Source organism: Psittacula echo, assembly GCF_963264785.1.
Source record: "Psittacula echo genome assembly, chromosome: 5".
NCBI lineage: Eukaryota > Metazoa > Chordata > Aves > Psittaciformes > Psittacidae > Psittacula > Psittacula echo.
In genome coordinates, this window is record NC_137739.1 from 5,215,413 (window position 1) to 5,234,303 (window position 18,891).

Here is an 18,891-nt window from a genome sequence, read left to right on the forward strand (position 1 = left end):
TTTGAGAAAATACAAACTGTGAAACAGGAGAAAGTTTGCAGATGTTTGCTAAAGACTTGGAAGAAATAAATAACAAGGAGAAAGCTTGTTTTCCTACCGACTCCCTGTAGACTGTTGTGTGTAGTATTTTCTGTGGCAGTATTTCATATGGCTCTCTGTGGGGCACAGTTAGAGCTTTAAATAAAAGATATCCCATGTGATAACTTCCACTAAATATGTTGATATTTTGTATCGTTGCTTCTTCTGAATGTAATAGGCAAATAGGAGATAACTTGGCAAAGTTGGCTTCTGCAGTTCCCACTTGTGCCATTGCAGTAGCAGTGCAGTGCTTGAGAGTAGGGAAGGATGCTGCTGCTTCAGCGTATTCACATTTCATAGAATAGAATCCCAGAATGGTTTGGGTTGGAAAGGACCTCAACGCTCATCCAGTTCCAACCCCTGCCACAGGCAGGGACACCTTCCACTAGACCAGGTTGCTCCAAGCCCCTGTGTCCAACCTGGCCTTGAACACTGCCAGGGATGGGGCAGCCACAGCTTCTCTGGGCACCCTGTGCCAGCGCCTCAGCACCCTCACAGGAAAGAATCATAGAATCATAGAATAGTTAGGGTTGGAAAGGACCTTAAGATCATCCAGTTCCAACCCCCCTGCCATGGGCAGGGACACCCCACACTAAACCATGGCACCCAAGGCTCTGTCCAGCCTGGCCTTGAACACCGCCAAGGATGGAGCATTCACAACCTCCCTGGGCAACCCATTCCAGTGCCTCATCACCCTCTCAGTAAAGAATTTCTTCCTTATATCCAATCTAAACTTCCCCTGTTTAAGTTTGAACCCATTACCCCTTGTCCTGTCACTACAGTCCCTGATGAATAGTCCCTCCCCAGCATCCTTGTAGGCTTGTAGAACTTGTGCCTAATGCCTAATCTCATTCTCCCCTCTGTCAGTTTAAAGCCATTCCCCCTTGTCCGTTCCCACAGGCCCTTGTAAAAAAACCCCTCTTCAGATTTCTTGTATGCCCCCTTTAGGTATTGGATGGCTGCTCCAAGCCTAGAGCCTTCTCTGCTCTATGTGAAGAAGGGAGGCAGAGTCAGATACCAAACTATCTTATTTAATAACAGTTAGCACCCAGACCTTTGGCTTTGGAGCTGAAATACTCGTAGCACTAAAATAATCTCCTCCTTCCTGATGTTGTTTTTCTAGTTTACCTGCCTTACGTGTATGACTTCAGGCAGCTCTGTTCTGCAGCAGTGTCCTCAGAGCTCCCATCAGTCTTTTCAGCAGCATTTTATAATGGATCCCTTTTTTTTTTGTCCTTTTAAAGAAAAGATGAAAATTTTTCTGTTTTTCTCCACCTTTCCTTTCCTGTGGCCTGTCCCTTTGTAAGTCAGATCAGTTTTGTCATCTTCTCCCTTCTGCTTTTCCTTTTTGATTCTCATCCCAGACAGCAGTGGTTCCTGTCAAGGCCGGTTAGGCAGAGGCTGAAAGGGGAAGAAGTCTGTGCCAGGAACTGGAGGCTGGAAGGAGCCTTGGGAGAGGGCACAGACAGGGATATCATGCTGCTGCCCACTGGACAATATGAAGACGTGCTGGAGTTGCCCTGTCGCTACTTACACCTTCCTGTTGGTTTATAAATCCTGGAGGAGAAGAACCAGAATGCAAAATAACATGTTTGTTCGCCAGTGTGGTTTGTGTCTAGGTGTGTGCTGTCTGTAAATGTGAAGGTGTGTTGAGAAGGCTGCAAGTTGTCAAGGCTCCGGAATAGGTTTGCTTTTCTTCATCCAAATGTCTTGCTACAAAACAATTTCCTTTGCTCCTTTTTGCCTCATTAGCGTGTGTGCTAACCTTTTTATTTTGGACTCTGTCATGAAGATGTTGATAGCTCCAGCGCGTTTCTCTTTCCTGTTATGGCTGTGTAATAACACTGTCATTGTGTTTTCCCTCTCTACAACTTCAATGCTCTTCCTATCCACGCTCTCTGGATTTCAGTGCTTTCTCTTTGATGTGATCCTTGTTTCTGACAGTTGCCCCTGGTATGTGCAAGTGTCTCATCTTCTCCTGAGTTGCAGCATGACCCAGACAGTCTTGTTCTTCTAATTGTCTCTGTGCTGCTGTGGACCTCTCGTTTTCATCTCAGATTGATACACAGACTGTTTCTGGCATCCTGTTTGCTTCCCCTGTTATTTTTTAGTCTCTCTGAGGTGGTAACTTGACTGTTGAAAGGATGGAATGATTAAGATAATGTTTTATGGATCATTGGGGGGGAAAAAAACCCCAAACTCTATCAGCTGCTTTTGTAATTTCTGAAGGAGATTATTAAAATGTATCTCCTGGCTTCAGTATTCTCTCTCTGCAGTCATTGTTCTCAGCCTTTCAAAGAACATTCTGGAAAATGAAGTTTTATCATTAAGATTACATTAAAGTGGATTACAGAAAGGAAGAGCAAAGTATGAAGAGTCTCAGCGGCTCAGAACAGAAGGATGTTGGCATCTCATTCTCAGGGATGGGGAATGAGGAACATTAATAGGCTGATAAACAGAAATGACTTTTTCTCTTTAAGGTTTAAAAGGTTTACTTTGAACTTGCAAAGATTTAAAAAGCACCACTTCTCTGAGCTGATGTTGGATGGAGAACTTTGGGCCTGCTCCATTTTTATTTAACACTTGTTTGGAGTGAGCAATGACTTTGGAAAAGCCATAGGTCTCATCACTGGAGAAGAAGAGGGCCCACGTCTAACCTGAACGGCGTTTGCTGCTGGGCACCTGCTTTCACATTCTGGTTTGTGTTAAGAGGGAATGTAACATTCTGTTTGGGTTTTTTCTCACATAGTCAGTGTATATGGTGTTTGGTGCAGTTTCTGGAGGAATTACCAATCTCTCCTAAGAGATAAAGAAAGGATCTCAATAATGTGCTTTGGCATGGTGTGGAGAGTCATAAGGAAGTAGAATTTCATGCTTCCCGTAGCAAGGGAACCTATGGTAACAAAGTCAGTTCAGAGGGGTTGAGTATTGTCTCTGCTTTCATAGACATCTCTGGCATTTAAACTTCATGTACATTAACATCACACTTGATCTGAGGCTGAAATATCTACAGATGGTGATGTTCTTTCCAAACACCATGCAATGGCTGAAGAAATTGCCCACTTGTCTGTCTTTGCTCAACTTTTCTCATGTTTTAAAATAGTCATTTCCCAAACTGGTTCCAGAGGTATGTATCTGAGTATTTTTCATTATTTCAAGATGAAACCTAGCACCTATCTCATTTTTCTTTATGAATGTCAATTCAGTCATCATCCATCAGCATTTACAGAAATAGGGCACAATATTGGGAGATTGGGGAAAAAAGATTTCTCTATTGTCCTATCAAAATGTTTTGCAATAATCAAATGTGAGAGTCTGCCTGTTTTGTAGTACTTAATCTTATGTTTGCATTTCTTCTTCTTCTGTTCTGACTTTAATCAGGACTAAGTTTATTTGATAGAGCAAATAATGTTTGCAGTAGGGTTTCTGTAGTGGGATTTAATTTGTTATAACACAGTTGATGAGGTTTTTGTACTTGTATTTACCCTGTGCATAGAAAAGGTTGAGCAAAGCTTAACGAATGTTAAGACAGTAGCTGGGGTTACCTGCTCTCAGCCACCCATTCTGCCCTGCACTGGAGGTTAACCTGCTGCAAACTTGATAGGCTGGCACTTAGCCACGAGCACTGTCTTAGTACAAGCTTAGCAAAGTCTGGCTTAATACAAGCCCCGTGGAAAGGAGAGTAAGTGTTTTAAGCCTAGGATTTTGAGAGGCACAGTGCAGTGAATCTTCCTGTTACATATTAAGGTGTTGCCCACATTGTGTCCATCAACTGTAGATTACTGTCAGCCTCAAGTGCCCCGGGAGAGGTGTTTAAGGTGTAGGATGCTGTGTTGTGAACTGAAGGACCGAGGTGTGAGCATGGGTTAGAGTTCGCTATGCAGAAGGATGGGCTGCAGAGCAAGCAATTTAGCAACTGCAACTTCTGAATGATGTGTGGTTTGTACACTGCAAGTGCTCACTTCCTGAGTGACGCATATGCGCTTGTGACATTTGACATCTTGGTTGTACCACTGAATTTTGTTCTGTATTTCAGAGATGCCAGGGCTCAGCCTGCTCGTGGTCATTTTTTGGGTGTTGGCTTCTAGGAGAGCTTTTAATATGGATTTATTTAGTGGAATCTGATAAGAATTGATTCTCTGCTTTATCCTGTGGAATTCTTACATTGCTCAATAAGAAAAAGGCGAGTGTTTCTAGTAAGTCGCCATGAGACTAAACTTGAGATACTCGCTTGAGGGTAGGATGGGGAAGGGAATGTCCAGTGCAAGTCTGGTGCCACTTCATATTCCATCACCATAGATACGACTCTTGAGCACAGGTTCCCTTTTCAAGTGATTAATTACAACAGAGCCAAGGAAGTAATGGTGCCCTGGTAATGAAATTATCCATTTTCAAATGCAGATTTGAAGCCCTCTTGATGAACTTTCCCACCTGAATGCAACAACGAAGAGACTACTTCATAGTCCCTGATTATGAAATTGGTCTCTGAATGGTTCCAAATCAAACTGGAGCTTTAAACAGGCTCCTAATTCATCCAGTGTTTTAAAAGGCGTATTGTCCTTCAAGGGGGGAGGGTTTTGAGGTATGAATTCCTACGTAAATTTCCCAAGAAGTATGATTTGGTGACCTGGCAGTGCAGGATGTATTTGATTTATGCTGAGAGTGTCTTTTAAAGCAGAGTTCCCGTTTGGATCTATCTCCACAGTACCTTACAGTAGTGCTAGTTTATGTAAAAGCATTTTTACTTATTTTCTTCTAATTGCAATGAAAAGAATACCCCTCTGAAGCACTCAGCAATTTTCCAGTCTTGTTTTTAGCATCAGAGCAACAAAGATCTTCTGTTACTGAGTAAGGTAGAGATGTTGCTTTTGATCTTTCTCACTTGCTTGAGGGTTTTTGACTCATGTGCAATGCTTTTTCTTCATGTCCTGCTCCCTCTTTAAATACTTAAAGGTAGCGCAGGCTTGGTTAAACTTGTCATGCTTAACGTATGAACCAACTCTTAACAATCCCTAGGATGATTTCGCTCTTACTTTGGTATTGATCAAGTACTTTGCCAGCATCTTTGACCTGTGAGGAGCCTTGGAACAGCTCCATGAGTGTCCCAGCAGCAGACTGAGTGTCTGAAGGGCACACATGAAGAACATCTCCAGGAATACAAGGATAATTGTGCATCAGCACATGATGCTGCACAGAGGGCTGGGAAGAGCCGGGACCAAGCTCTTCTGCCTTGGTTGAGTCATGTCCACATTGCAAAAGAAGTGCTAACCGCTAGGCCTCAGAAGACATTTCTCTTCCAACAGAGGTTGCTGGCAAGCGCAGTGTGCAGGTGGCGGCTATAATTACTTGCTGAGTATTATCTGTCTGTCAAAGCAGACCATATTAAACCTCAGTTTTACTTCTACTTTGTTAGAAAAAGATTAAAAGATACAGTAGGACCCAAGACTGCGCCTTCTTTGTTGGAAACGAGGCATCTTCTCAAAGGCAAGTGGGTTGATTCTGAAATAGATATGGAATTACTTAAATGCTTTGTATATGCGAGGTTCCAGTAATTGTCTTGTGCTGAACAAGAAGGCTGTCACTGGGATGGTTCTTCTATCTTTTTCTGAGAACAGCTGATAAGGAGACTGCAGCTACTCAGTTTCCAGTGGTGCAGCCATGAGATAAAATGGCACCAGCCCCAGTGTCCTGGTGTCACGGTGATGTTTCTCCTCTCAGGTTTATCTCATTTGTCTGAGTAAGAGGCAGTGCTGAAGATCTCACATGTCTGTATTATCTTTCTTAGTGCCCGAATACTAGAGAAGGCCCGGGTGCAGCTACAGGAGGACATAATACGGATTCAGAGCCAGCTCTTGGAGGAGAAGAAGAAACGTGAGCAGCATGAAGCACTGGTCAGGCGGCTGCAGAAACGTGTACTGCTGCTCACCAAGGTGAGGTCCTGGCTAATACTTGGAAAAGCCTTTCCTTCTTTCTTTCCCCTAGGTGCAGTTCTCTTTCTTCTTTGCTCACCTCCATAACTGGTACTACAAAATTGCTATGGGGTCTTTGCATAAAAGTGAGGAAGAGACATGAAACTTGTGTTTAGGACTGCATTAGAATAAAAGTGCTAGTACATCCTAAGGCTCTGCTAGTGTTCCTCCATCTGGGCTCGTGCTGTGGTGGTGACATGGGACTTTGTCTCAGGTTTGGCATTTATGGACTCAGATTGTCACTAGAGTGCTTTGAGGTACTGAAGGGAATTTCTAATGGCTTTGGCTGCATCACCTCCTTTCCTAAAGAGAACAAAACGACGACACCTTGTCAACTCCTCCTGTGGAAAAACAATTTACAGAGAGTACGAGATTTGCCTTCCTCTTACACTGAAAGTCTGTTGGAAAGTAATGGTAGGCACTAGACCAGTAAATTGAAAATGCGTTTTAAGGTTCTTTCTATAGGATATATCAAAGAAGTCTGCATCATCCTGTATCGGCTGTGCTGTCGTGACGAAACCCTACGCAGTAATTGTGAAGTCTGTAGAGCATTGAAAATTTTATATTCAATTCTGAGACTGCTCCTTCCCCAAAGGGAATAATAATCCTCTCTAGTTGGAATGATGGTTACTTCACCTCTCAAGAATACCCCTTCCACAACTTCACTCTCCCTGATGTTATAAAGCTGCTCACCTCAAGAAGCTTATGCGTGTGCATAAGGTCAGACTCAAGCAGTTAGAGCACATGATAGGGTGTATCTGGGCAAGAGAGGAAGGAGCTGTTCTGTTGCCTGTACTTCAGGCTTTAAATTTCCAGTGTTAACTAAAGCATTTTGATCCATTTTAATTGTGCTGTACCTAATTCTGTGTAATTCCATGTCATTGCCGAGCCAAAGAAGCTGTGCTGTATGATGTGGTAAGCAGGGCTTCTTGAAGCACGGAACAGCTGCTTTACAAGAGGATATTCTGTTAGATCTTCTGGCTGCAGAATTTGATGCCGTGGAGTGAGGAGAGAGAAATGACAGCAGTTCTTTCTGCTTCACACTGAGGTTGGCACTGCAGTAAGGGCTGAATGGATCAAACTCTCTCCATGAAAACAGAAGAGGCATCTCTTCTCCACAGTCTCTATAATACCCCCAGCAGCAGACAGCCCTCCATGGTGTTCCAGTTTGGCACTGCCGTGGCTGGATATGACAGAGGTAGGTACAGAACCCAATAAAAATCCTTCCTTTACAACCTTCTCAGCTTTCTGGCATTGTGCTGGGCTGCTCAGCCCTGGAGGAAGTTTCTCAGATGGTTTCTAAAATATTCCCTTTGTTAACTTATTTCCAGCCCTCAGCATGTTTTGTCACAGAATACAAAATATCATTACTTTCCTTTAAGTACTGGACAGAAAGACAGCAGTACTTTGTCAGGTAATGGATTGTACCCTCATTTAGTGAAAGACAGAGCCTTTGCTTTGTCTGCTATCCTCCCCCTGAAGAGTTGGAAATGTCCTTCATCAGACCATGGCAAATGAACTTGTGTTTTGACAGTGGAAGTTTTCACTGTGTTCGATGATTCCTCAACTGACCTGTTTTAAAAGAAGAAAGACTTTGCTGTTCTCTGAACATTTATATTCCATCCAGGGAACGCCAGGGGTCCTTTGTGAAGAAGTACACGCATTATGGCACTTGGGTAATCTCTCCCTGGCACTGTTTTCTCCCACTGGTTGCTCTTCTCATGCGAAATCAGAAGAAGGAATTTGATTTAATTAGAAAAAGTCTGATATTGTGATTTCAAATGAGCTTGAGCAAATATATTGCCTGTCAAAAATAATTATTTCACATTGAAAGCATATCACCTAGAATGGTATTTAATCATCTCATTAGTGGCGTCAGCGGTACTGTGCGCTTCTATGTAATTTGAGAATGGAAGAGATGAACTCTCTCTACTGAATCTTTGTCTTGTTAAATAGGACTGTGAAAATCTAATTTGGGGGAGACTATTATATATATGATTGAATTGATATTGCTTTTGATAGTGTGATTTTTGCATTTGTGTATATTTGACCCTCTGCTAGGGCAGTGAATCTGTTTCTATATACTGAGCAAGTGAGGACTGAAAAGCATGAGATATGTTTAACAGTGTAAGTTTAACGCAGTGACAGCTATCCTCCTTTCTTTGGGCTCATATTGTAACGTGGAAGTCTCAGGCCTTGAATATGTTTTAAAAGATCCATAGAAAATGATCAACTGTTCATCATTCATCATCATCAGTACCCAATATTTCAGTAGTGAACACACTCTTCACGAGGTCCTTGCTTTACCAGCCTGATTCCTCCTCAAGCTTGCTTTTATGGCTATTATTTCTTTTTCCTCAAGATTCAAGCAATACCATTTGGCTTTTACAGATTGCTTGTTTCACTTCATAGAATCATTGAATGGTTTGGGTTGGAAGGGACCTTAAAACTTATCCAGTTCCAATCCCCAGCCCAGTCCATTTTCTACTTGCCACAGTCTGGCTTGGTTGCTCTCACGTTTCCATTTCAGTGCACTTAACTTCTCTGTCCGTTGCTTGCTTCCTCGCCTCATTTGCTTCTTTTGGGCTTTCTTGACCTTACCTGTGCCTTTCCAGCTGGTTTACCCTTTGGAATGGGCACAATTGTCAATCTAGGATACTTCAGTGACTCACTACAAATCTCTCTTCCCTGGAAGACCTGAGCAGCATTCTCCAGTCTTTGATGTACTAGTACAGTGGTCCAGCCCAATCAATTCCACCTCTGACAGTGGGCTGGTATAGGAGCTGCATCCAGGTTATTCCTGTTGACAAACTGCTGTTTAAACACATTAGTTGATTATCTCCCACATGTCCATGTAAATCGGGACAGCAGTTCAGTTTTCTGATCTATGTGTTTGCAGTGAAACATAAGACTAAATTTGGACACCCTAAAGGTTTTCAGACATTGATGGCTTTAAGGTATCTCCTGTGGTGTCACTCTGTTCACTTAAGGTGATGAAAAAGAAATTGATGTTTCTAGGGATGTATTCATTCCTTCCTTTAGAAATCCCCTTGCCTGGGTTCACTGTCTGTCGGGCTGTCTTTTTGCTATGGCTTTGCTTAGTGTTTTAGGGAAATCCTTAATCTCTGCTTTATTACCCGAGGTAGTTCTGATACAGCAGTAGTAGGAGATAACTGAAACGCTGGGGAAAGAGCTAGTCCACCTCTGCCCTTTTTTCCTGTTTGATTTACTGTTGTATTGGCTTTGAATGCCATGTTTACCTACACAGTTCTGTATTTGACTTCTGTGTTGTCCTTAAGCTTGTGAGCATTTCTCTCTTTTTCTGAGAGCTTTGCACACAATTCCTGCTTTTTCTTTATGAAGTAGACTTCTAAAAAGATGCAATTCTGCTGCTGAATGACTAAAATTTGAATCTCTTAGGAAATCTTATATGACATGTAGGTCTCCCATAAAATACCCTTAGTAAAAATCCGTATGTGAGTGCAGGCAGGTTGAGTCAGTATTTAAAGGAAACAAAGCTCTGTTTGTTTCAGGAGGGCAACTTTCAGAGGCATAAATGGACATTATGCAGCAGAAGTGAGGTTGGAGGAAAGCAATAAGGGCCCAGTGAAGGGTTCACAAAGCTATCTGATGTCAGGGGCCTGCAGCTGTTTTGCATGGGTCCTTTTAGGGTTGTCACCTGCTCGATCAGCCCTTAGCTGTGTTCCTTACTTAGCTGCTGTTCGGGTTCAGACCTGCAGCCTCCTCTCCTGTAGTGACTCCTTAAAACAGTTATTTCTCCTGTGCATGGAGCTACTGGACATCAACGCATGAAGCTGCAGAGTAAGAACAGCCCATAACACTTGCAGCAGATTGGCCCAGACACAACATGCCCGGCTTTTCTGCAGCCAGTGTGTGATCCTTCATGGAAAGCTGTTGCCTGAGTACACCAAAACTCAAACTGTGAAGCCCAATTTCAGTTACTTCTTCCTTATTCGAATGAGCACAGTTTGCTTCTCAAATTGTAGACTTTGTCAATGTACAGTGTCCTAATTGCATCCCTTGCTCTCATACAAGGCATAAGGCAGCAAATGAATTAATCTGGTTGTGCTGGATGTTGTTGTTTTGCTGGTTTTATTTCCCTTCTGTGCATGTGTCTGCCTTTGGGTACTGCACTGCCTGGAGAAGGGGCTGAAAAATTCCATCTTGTTTCCTGAGCTTTCAACCAGCTCATGTGATCCGATAGGAAATCTGTTTCCATTGAGACATAATTTAGGCCATCACCATAAAAGTTGGAGATGAAACAAGTATTGATTAACCAACCCCAGCTGCCTGTTCATACCACATGTTCCTGGAGATGTCTCTGCAAGAGTCAGTGCGAAGTGTGTAAGCGACTCCCAGAGCTGAGAATGGCAGAGCTGCATCAGAAATGAGACTAGGTAATTAAACTGTTCATTAAGCATGGCAGATGTAGAGTTCATGACTTGATTTGCCATCTGCTTTGTTGTGTAATCAGTAAAGATTTAAAATACTGCTGACGATTTCTCTGTCACACTGGGTCCTGCATTATGGTTTTTCTTAGGAGGTAGATGATTTTAAAGCACAAAGAAGGATCTTAAGGTTCTGGAGGTTCAGTGAAGAAGGTGAAATCACCCTTTTCTTGGGATATATAAAAACATTAAAAATTGCACTCTATTACACTCAGTAGCAATAAGACCAGCCACTCTGGCAAAGAGATGCCTTGCAACAGACCACCTTTTGTGTTGTACCCAAAGTACCCTGTACTCTGTGTCCAGGTAGCACAGGCAGTTTTGGGGCAGAACTCTGTGTTATGAGGGCTACCACATGCTTTTTGCTGGCTGTTATGATACGATGCTTCTCCCTTCCTTCAGTCCACTTCATGACTCTATCATTTAAGCAGCACCATTACTCGTGCATCACCAGCTGTGCTGCCACTCCATGTGCTTCAGCTGTTAAGTGCTGTCAGCCTGACCCTTGCCAATCCTTTACCTCTGCTCAACACATCTTCTCTTCGCAGGTTTCTCTAAACCCATGGAGGTTATCTTCCTTTTTATGCCTGCAAATAAATACATTTTAAAGCAATTCCTCTGCTCCCTCTTCTGTGATTCACCAAGGCAAGCTTTGTCAGGTGAGGTGGTACTTACTAGATCATCCTGCGTGCTTCAGAAGAGAGGAGACAAGGCACTCTGTGTCTGAAAGAGACGCAACAACGTTTTAGGTTGAGCACAGTTCCCCTTAATTTCAACTAGATTATATTAATCAGTTAAATAATTCCAGCAAAAAGGTGATTTGTAGTTATGGGTGGAGGGGGATAATAGCAAAGGGGAGAGAAAAGATCAGTAACTGCTGTGTGACAAAGAAAAGGGATTTGCTGCCTGTGGAGTACAGGGGGCTTGAACAGATCTCTGCTGAATTGTGATTTATAGTATCCATTTACATCATCACTTTAATTTTCAGACCCCTTTTGTAGGGGACCTTTTAAACAGGTCAGAGATGAGGTACTTGCTTTTATGACAGATCTCTTCTCTTCCCCCTGTTACTTGGTGCTGTGCTGATGCCAAGTGATAGTTGGGCTTTGCGCTCATGGTTTACACAGGAGTGTCTGGGTTCCTGGGTAAAGCATCCTAAGTTTTGTGAGGAGAAAGTGGGATTCGGAGGTTTGATTGCTGCTGTAGGCATTTTCTGTTGGGGTTGAGGAAATATCACCTTTTGTGTTTGCTTTTGTTGGTCTCTGACAGCCTTGTGTCTTGAGGTGCTTCAGGGAAAGAGAGTTCTGTGAGGGTTTTTTAACACAAGGGTGTTTCTTTTTCCCCCCCCTGTATAACCCAAATTTCTTAATCATATTTTTGAGTAACTTCTTCCATTTATTTGTTGTGCCATGTTTTAGTTCTGATCCACCTAAGCCCTTCTGGAGCTTGGGCAGCAGCCTCCCAAATGCAGCAGCGTTGGAGGTAATCTGCTGTACCATGCTTTGCAGTGGATGCTCTGCAAGAAGAAGTATTTATTCTGACAACACTTTTCCTCTCTGTTTTTTGATCTTTTTAAATGTCTGTCACTGCTCTTCTTAACCTTTATGAATCACCTTGCTGTCTGCATTGTAAGGACCTTTACACCATGCTCTCACCTTCTGTATGGAACAGCTTTCTAGGACTGTCCCTGGAAGTGATCAGAAACCATGTAGATGAGGTCCTCAGTGACATGCTTTAGTGGTGGAGTTGGCAGTGCTGGGGGGAAAGGTTGGACTTGATGATCTTAAAGGTCTTTTCAACCTAGGATTCTATGAGTCTCTGTTGACCTCATTTCAAATCTCTCTGGATTTCAGAGTTCGAGAGTGATTTTCCTCCTTTGTACCCCCTGATTTGTCTGTTTCTGGCTTCTCTTTCACTTGCAATGGAATGGTCTGACTCTTGCTTTCATGCAAGTTGCTTCAGCAAATACAAAAGAATAAGTATAAATTCCATTGTCTCACCATAAGCTGAGTTACACAAGTCTCAGCTCTGCAGCTTCACCCTGCCCTTCTCCTGAACCAGCCATAACATGTAATTAAATGGTTTTGTCTGCAGTGCTTATGCTGCCCTTTCTGTAGCGATCAGAACCCCCACAATACTCCAATGGCAATTGTAGCAGAGATTCCTGCAATGACAGACTAACTTTGTGCTGATTTATCCTTAATGCTTCGTTATATTCATTACAAGATCTTATTTGCATGCTTGACATTTTAAAATATTGTGTTTGGAATGTGTTATTTATTTTGAGACCTTTATTAAGCAACCTCAGTCTAAGGGTTTAATTGTTACTGATAGCTAAGAGTATAATTACCTCAGTAAAATATCATGACTATATTAAGCAAATGGCAATTGTGTTCCAGAATAAAATGAGTACAAGCCATTTTCCTACGAAGCAGGCTGTTCCATGAGGCCTGCTAATGTCATTTGCTGATACGAATGCAGAGTCTCTCTGTAAAGGATGAATAAGGAGAGCTGAAATCAATGTGTTTGGAGAAAAGGCTGCCTGTAGTAGTGTCAAAGCAATGCACAGAGAGCGTTTGGAAGAAGGAAATGTCTTGAAACCAGAAAATGTTACTGTTCCTCAAGAGATTTGCAGGTTTCTGAAAGGCAGGAGGAGTGTGTGTTCTCTGGCATGGCCTCCCAGGACACGGGAATGCTTTTCTTTGTCAGACATTAGCTCCCTTCCTTCGCCTGATTCAGTCATAGGTTTACTACTCACTTGTTTTACTCCATGACGAAGGTTGCAGAGTTGTTGAATTCTCACTTCCTCATCCTGCTCCAAAATGACTTTGCAAAGTGTGAAAGTTCCCTTAGTTTCTGACTCGTCTGTATCTGTTGAGGGGATCTCTGGATCTGAGATGAGACCGAGCTTGTTTGGTGGCTTTGGGCACTGCAGATGCTTGGGAGCTTGGTCTGCCCTCATCTTCCTGCTTCCCATTGGATCCTCTCTAGTGAGATCGTTTGTTCTTGATCTGATGTTGCCCTAATTATAGCTAGTGGATAAATTTGCCTTTTCCCTGACTTTGGATACTCTACTTCTTTGTGTTCCTGTATGGATACCTAAAGGCATCTGTCCAACAGATGCATGAAGGTGATGGGCTTTATTAGAGTAGAGCTGAGTCACCTGAGGGCTTTTGACATGGAAATGGAGAAAGTTAGCTTCAAATGTCCAGCCTGGAGGCAGAACATGAATTGACTCCTGGGCCTTGCTTCCCTTTCCCTTTTAGAAGCATGAAAGAGCTCATAAATTGTGTTAGTCGTTTCTGGGCAATCAGTTCTGTGTCATTCTTTCTTTTGCCTTTTTATGTATGTGGTAAAGTTTGTAATGATAAAAATACAGAGTTCATTACTACCATTACACCCGATGCTTTTGAGGTGGAGGCACAAGGACGGCCTCTGTACTCTTACTGATGTTAAACCTAACAATTTCTGTTTAAGTGAGGTGTTGAGAGGGTTTTAAAGAATTTTATAACAAATCCGAATATGCAGCAAATGTCAAAGTTATGTGTTACTTTAGGAGGTATTTTTGAAGGCCTATAAGAAACGTCGTATTTCCCAGAATACTGACTGGATTCTGCTTTGCTCTACCACCACCAGGTATTAATGCTCAATGCTGAGAGGTTAGAATATGGCAATTAGAAACATACCCATAAAAGAATTTATTTGACCTTCGGTTCCCATTTTTCTCTCGGAGAAGGGGCTGTAGGACTTACAAAGGTAAAATATTCAATAAAAATAAATCAGGTTAATCCAATGTTATGGCTTGGAATTTAAACTCACCTGGGTCAGGTAATTCAAAGTTATAGCTCCCTTGATGCCTGTGCTGTAACACTGGTTCCTGAGCTCCTCAGCCCTGAATTATGAAGGATGGTTGAGTGAATGGGGCAGAGAAGCAAGGGGGAAGATGGATGGATGGGATGAGGGAGTTATTGTTAAGGGACGTCAGGCAGCACAAACCTCACTTCTGCATCCCACAAGCAAGGGAAGGGCGAACAGCAAGAGGTGGCTCAGTGAGGAAGTTAGGCACGGGCTTGGGCAGCATCCAAGGACAGGGGAAGGGATTTAAGATTTCTGAGGAGCAGGCTGTATAAAATACTAGCTAGGATAAGCTGCACAAAGGGCTTTTTGCATTTCTTTGTTCCTCAGATACTTAGGGTTTGAAGGCATTAATATCTGTGCCTCTCAGAGCGGTGGTATTGCCACAAGAGCTGCAGCTTTGAATCTCTGACTTCTCTCTGTTTTAATTCTCAGCCATAAAACTGGATTAACTGGGTTTGCTTCAAGTTGAATTGCAGTGGATTTTTTAAAGGATAGGGGAGAGAGATAATTAAGTAATTGCACAGTAGCTTATTTCAACAGGAGATGGGAGCCTCTGGTAAGAGCAGCTGCACTCCTCAGACACCAGTCACTCAGAGCATCCTTTCAAGTGAACACCCAAAAGCTTTATAAGATTGAAGGACTGTTGGGAGAATTCAGGAGTTCAGGATTGCTCCTGGCACAGTGTCAGCAGCACCGACTGTTTTATTCAGTGCATGTTCACAACATCTCAGGTCAAGCTTTGCTTAAATTGGCAAATATATTAGAAGTCAAATGAGTTTTCTCAAAGCGTTGTAGAAATGGTCTTTGACCCATGATTTGTTTCATTGAGGAGAAAGGAACTGTTCCCTGTTTTATGAACACATTTGCTTAGGTAGTATTTCAGATGGAGACAACAACATTATCTAATAGGAACTATAGCATGTGGAAGCAATTTGGACAGTGGGGGAACTGAGACTTCATCTGCTGTCCATATGAATCCAGAGCCACAGGATTTCCCCGGAAATATCACTACTTTTTCTTTTTAGTCAATAATTTGGAAGGGGATTAATATGTAAGCAAAGTGTGAGTATGAGATGGGAAAAGAAAACAAGCTTTTTACACCAAGATGATGTTTAACTTCCTTGTTGTCCAGGCAAGGAGGAGAACTGTTTTTATGAGAGGCTTACAATTTGTTAGAGGTTGTAGGTAGGAAGTTCCTACAGCCCTACGGAGCACCCAAGCTGCTTTTTAAGTGTAGGGAAGCACAGCCAAAGCAATGTTTAAATGTGTCTGTTACAGTTGTGTCTACATCTCCTTACTTTGCTTGAGTAATGAAGAGAAAGAATTGTCAAAGGATTCCAGCAAATGCATCCCTTTGGTGCCACTGTGCAATACTGTGGGGAGCAGAGACTAAACCCTACTTGGTCTTCAAGTCAGTACTGTTTTGGGTGCCGCAAGTCTGTGTGGAAGGAATTGAGACAAAGTGGTTGAGGTGAAAGTAACTGAAAGGGGGAGTGTTTTTAAACCAATCACTTTTCTGCAAGGGTTTGAGGAGGTTTGCGCTGATCTCATGCCCAGGAGCTGCAGACACCCTGAGGCCTGGTTTGACATCCATGGCAAGTATTTATCACAGATAAAGTTTAATTCTGCTGGTTTGCTGTGCCAGCCAATGCTGTAACTGCAGGACCTATTCTTTTGCTGCAGCTAAATCCTCTTCCCCCTAAGCCCTTTGCTCTACCCAAGGTGTGAGTGCAGCTTCCTCTTCAGTCTTCTCTACCCTGCGGATGGCACCCTGAAGCTCACATCCACTTGTCCTGAATGCCTGTAAGGAGCTGTAAAAACTAAGTATAGAAAGAATTGGATGACAGGACTTGGGGCTCACTGTCCTTGTGTGCATTTGAAGGAGAGATTCACGCTACAACAAGCAGCAACTCCTAGGTAGAGCACATATGTTTGAATTGAGGTAGATGGGATGTGCCCAAAGCCCCATGCGCTCACCCTCCATAAGACAGTGCCAAGAACTGATTCCCGTTTCAGGGAGAGGAGATGCTCTTATTCCCTTCCTCCCTCAGAGCAGCAGCATCTTCCTTCCACTGGGAGCAGCAGTTGGAAGAGTCCCAGCTCCTGCACCATTTCTTCTCTGCCTCAGTGGGAGACACATGGCTTACAGGTAGGTTCAGGACCAACAGCTGGTTCTTATTGCTTACGTGGATGGGAGAGTAGCTAGAAACACTAATTCTGTGCATAACCACTGATAACACTGGAGATCAGCATGGATGTGAAGTAACATTCCTTTCAGCATGTGCACACAGCACAGAGCCGTGTTCTTTTACAGGCAACGTGCAAAATGAGTTTGCACAGTGAATGTGCAGCTCTCAAAATGATCTAGTGTCCGAATGTGCAGTTGAGGCAGTTTCACTCTTCTCCCCAGTTGCTGGTTTTTCAGATGTGTGCGTAAGCTGCAGGAATTCTGTTGTTTGTCCTTATAACAGGTTCTGTATGTAAACAGTATTTTCAGGTCTATAGATAGAAACACCTTATGGCTTTAAAACCATAGGTTTCTGTTGATAACATATTACTTTTGGAAACCAACTTTGGAGGTTGACATTTCTATGATATTAATTACAAAAGAAGAAAAGCTGTGCTTGTTTTGTCACTAGGAAATGCCATTTGCAAGTTATTGGGAAGCCGATCGTGTCAGCGGTGTTATTGCATTATCCCTCGGTGAGGGCCAGCACAGCTAAATGGCAAGAAAAAAAACTGCAGTAAGAAAAAAGCAATTTCAGGAAATAGAATGAAATCAAACCAAAATGCCTTTTATCCCTCTCCAAAGTGAAGATGTTTATTAAGATAGCAAATGCAAGAGTTTGGTGCTGGGGGGAAATGCTTGTGAAGCACTCTAGGTTGAGTTTTTAAATAGAAACCACCATGCAGGAGAATTTTTGACCTTTTACATGAAGCACACAGGACCAAGTGGCAATACTCCAGTGACATCTCTCCCACTCCTCGTTTCTACCCACTGTAATCCTGACCATCATCCTTCTCCCCCTTCCCCATTCCACACTGGAGGCTGTGCAGGCTCAGCCTATATGGACCAAAGCACAGGGCTGGGGTAACCTCTGCCAGCATGGTGCTGTGAGGGTCTCCCTGGAAGCAGTTTCTTTTCTACCTACATTCACTCTGCCAGTCCTTTAAGTAAATCCCAGCACTTCTGTTTGCTTCTAACAAAATACCAAGCAACTCATCTCTTTGTTTTCCCTCTTTCCCTCCCAGTTTAAAGCCACAAAGCTGTCAGTTTTCTCAGGGCTGTCATGGGCAACAGCAGCAGCTCCACATTCCTCCTGCTCTGCCTCAGTGTCCAATCCACACACAGCTTTGCTGATCAGCCGTGGTGATTGCCTCCTGCAAGAGAGCTGCCCAGTTTCATAGGCTTCTAAATAACCTTTTCTGCTCCTGAGCAGATGAGTGCCACTTGGTGCATGGCCATTGCTTCTTTGAACATGTGAGCCACTACAAGAGATGTAAAGCACCTGATTCTGCTCATCCCTGTGGTGTAACTGTGGCAGAGGTGCCATTCACAGGTAGCTCAGTGACTTGCTTGTAATGGAGTGTGGTCATCACACTTTAAAGGCCTTAAAAGAAATCTTTTCTACCAAAGAAATAATTAAAACCTCCAAGAAAGCCATTTAACCCACCCCCTCCTTTTACCTAGCTAATGTGTTCCTTATGTAACGTCTACGCACATGAATTTGTCGTGTGTGGTGGTGACCCGAGGCTGTGTTTGCATCCCTTGCATTGCACTATTGGCTTTTTCCTTGCATAAAAGAGAACAAAAAAGAAAACTGCCAAATCCCTTGAAAGTATCCTAAGTAGGATGCTGAACAGCTGTAAATAATAGCCAGGTTTACGGTTTAACTCTCTAGAGGCTATGCAAGCTGCAGGATGTGCAACATATGTTCTAAACCTGATGTTTTCCTTCAGATAACATAAATGGAAATAGAGAAGTAATTAAATGTGCAGAGCTTCCCTGCCTCACTTCCCTCCCTGCCTGGGCATGAGTGAGTCCTAAGGTTCTGAGGTCCTTCTGCTGCAGCCATTGGTGCATCCTCTGTGACTTGAGCTGAGTGACACTGGAGTTCTCTCCTTAACATTGGGAATGATTTGATCCCTCTAATGGACCAGCTAAAAAGGACTCCTCTGAATCTGTCTCCTACCAAAAATACCCTGACTTTCTGAGGAGGTCTTTTTGCATTTCACCTCACTAGGTTGAGTTTGGGCTTTTCTTTGTCAGCGTTTATGCACTCATTACTTCTCCCTCTGCAGAAGTAATTTTTGTCTGATTAGCTTTCCTTCAAGGAGAGGGAACAGGGTATGGAACTGTTGCCCCTCATCAAACAGCAATTACACAGCCTTAGGTTTAACGTCAGACTGCTCCACTGAAGGAACTGGATCACTTAGCAGCAGCCAGACATCATTTTCAGCTGAATTAGCAATAACAGTGGATAAAGGACTTATTGCTGACCTTGGCCCGTTAGGTG

The 18,891-nt window shown here is 43.0% G+C and overlaps 1 protein-coding gene across 3 annotated transcripts in view; it reads left to right on the plus strand.

Moving 5' to 3' along the window:
- The window catches only part of MAD1L1 (mitotic arrest deficient 1 like 1), a 296,765-nt gene that overhangs the window by 112,791 nt on the left and 165,083 nt on the right, over window positions 1-18,891 (plus strand). For all 3 annotated transcript variants that reach the window (XM_080617371.1, XM_080617370.1, XM_080617372.1), the window contains exon 11: window positions 5,864-6,008. In XM_080617371.1, coding sequence (XP_080473497.1) covers window positions 5,864-6,008 — 145 coding nt within the window. The remainder of the gene's footprint in view (window positions 1-5,863; window positions 6,009-18,891) is intronic.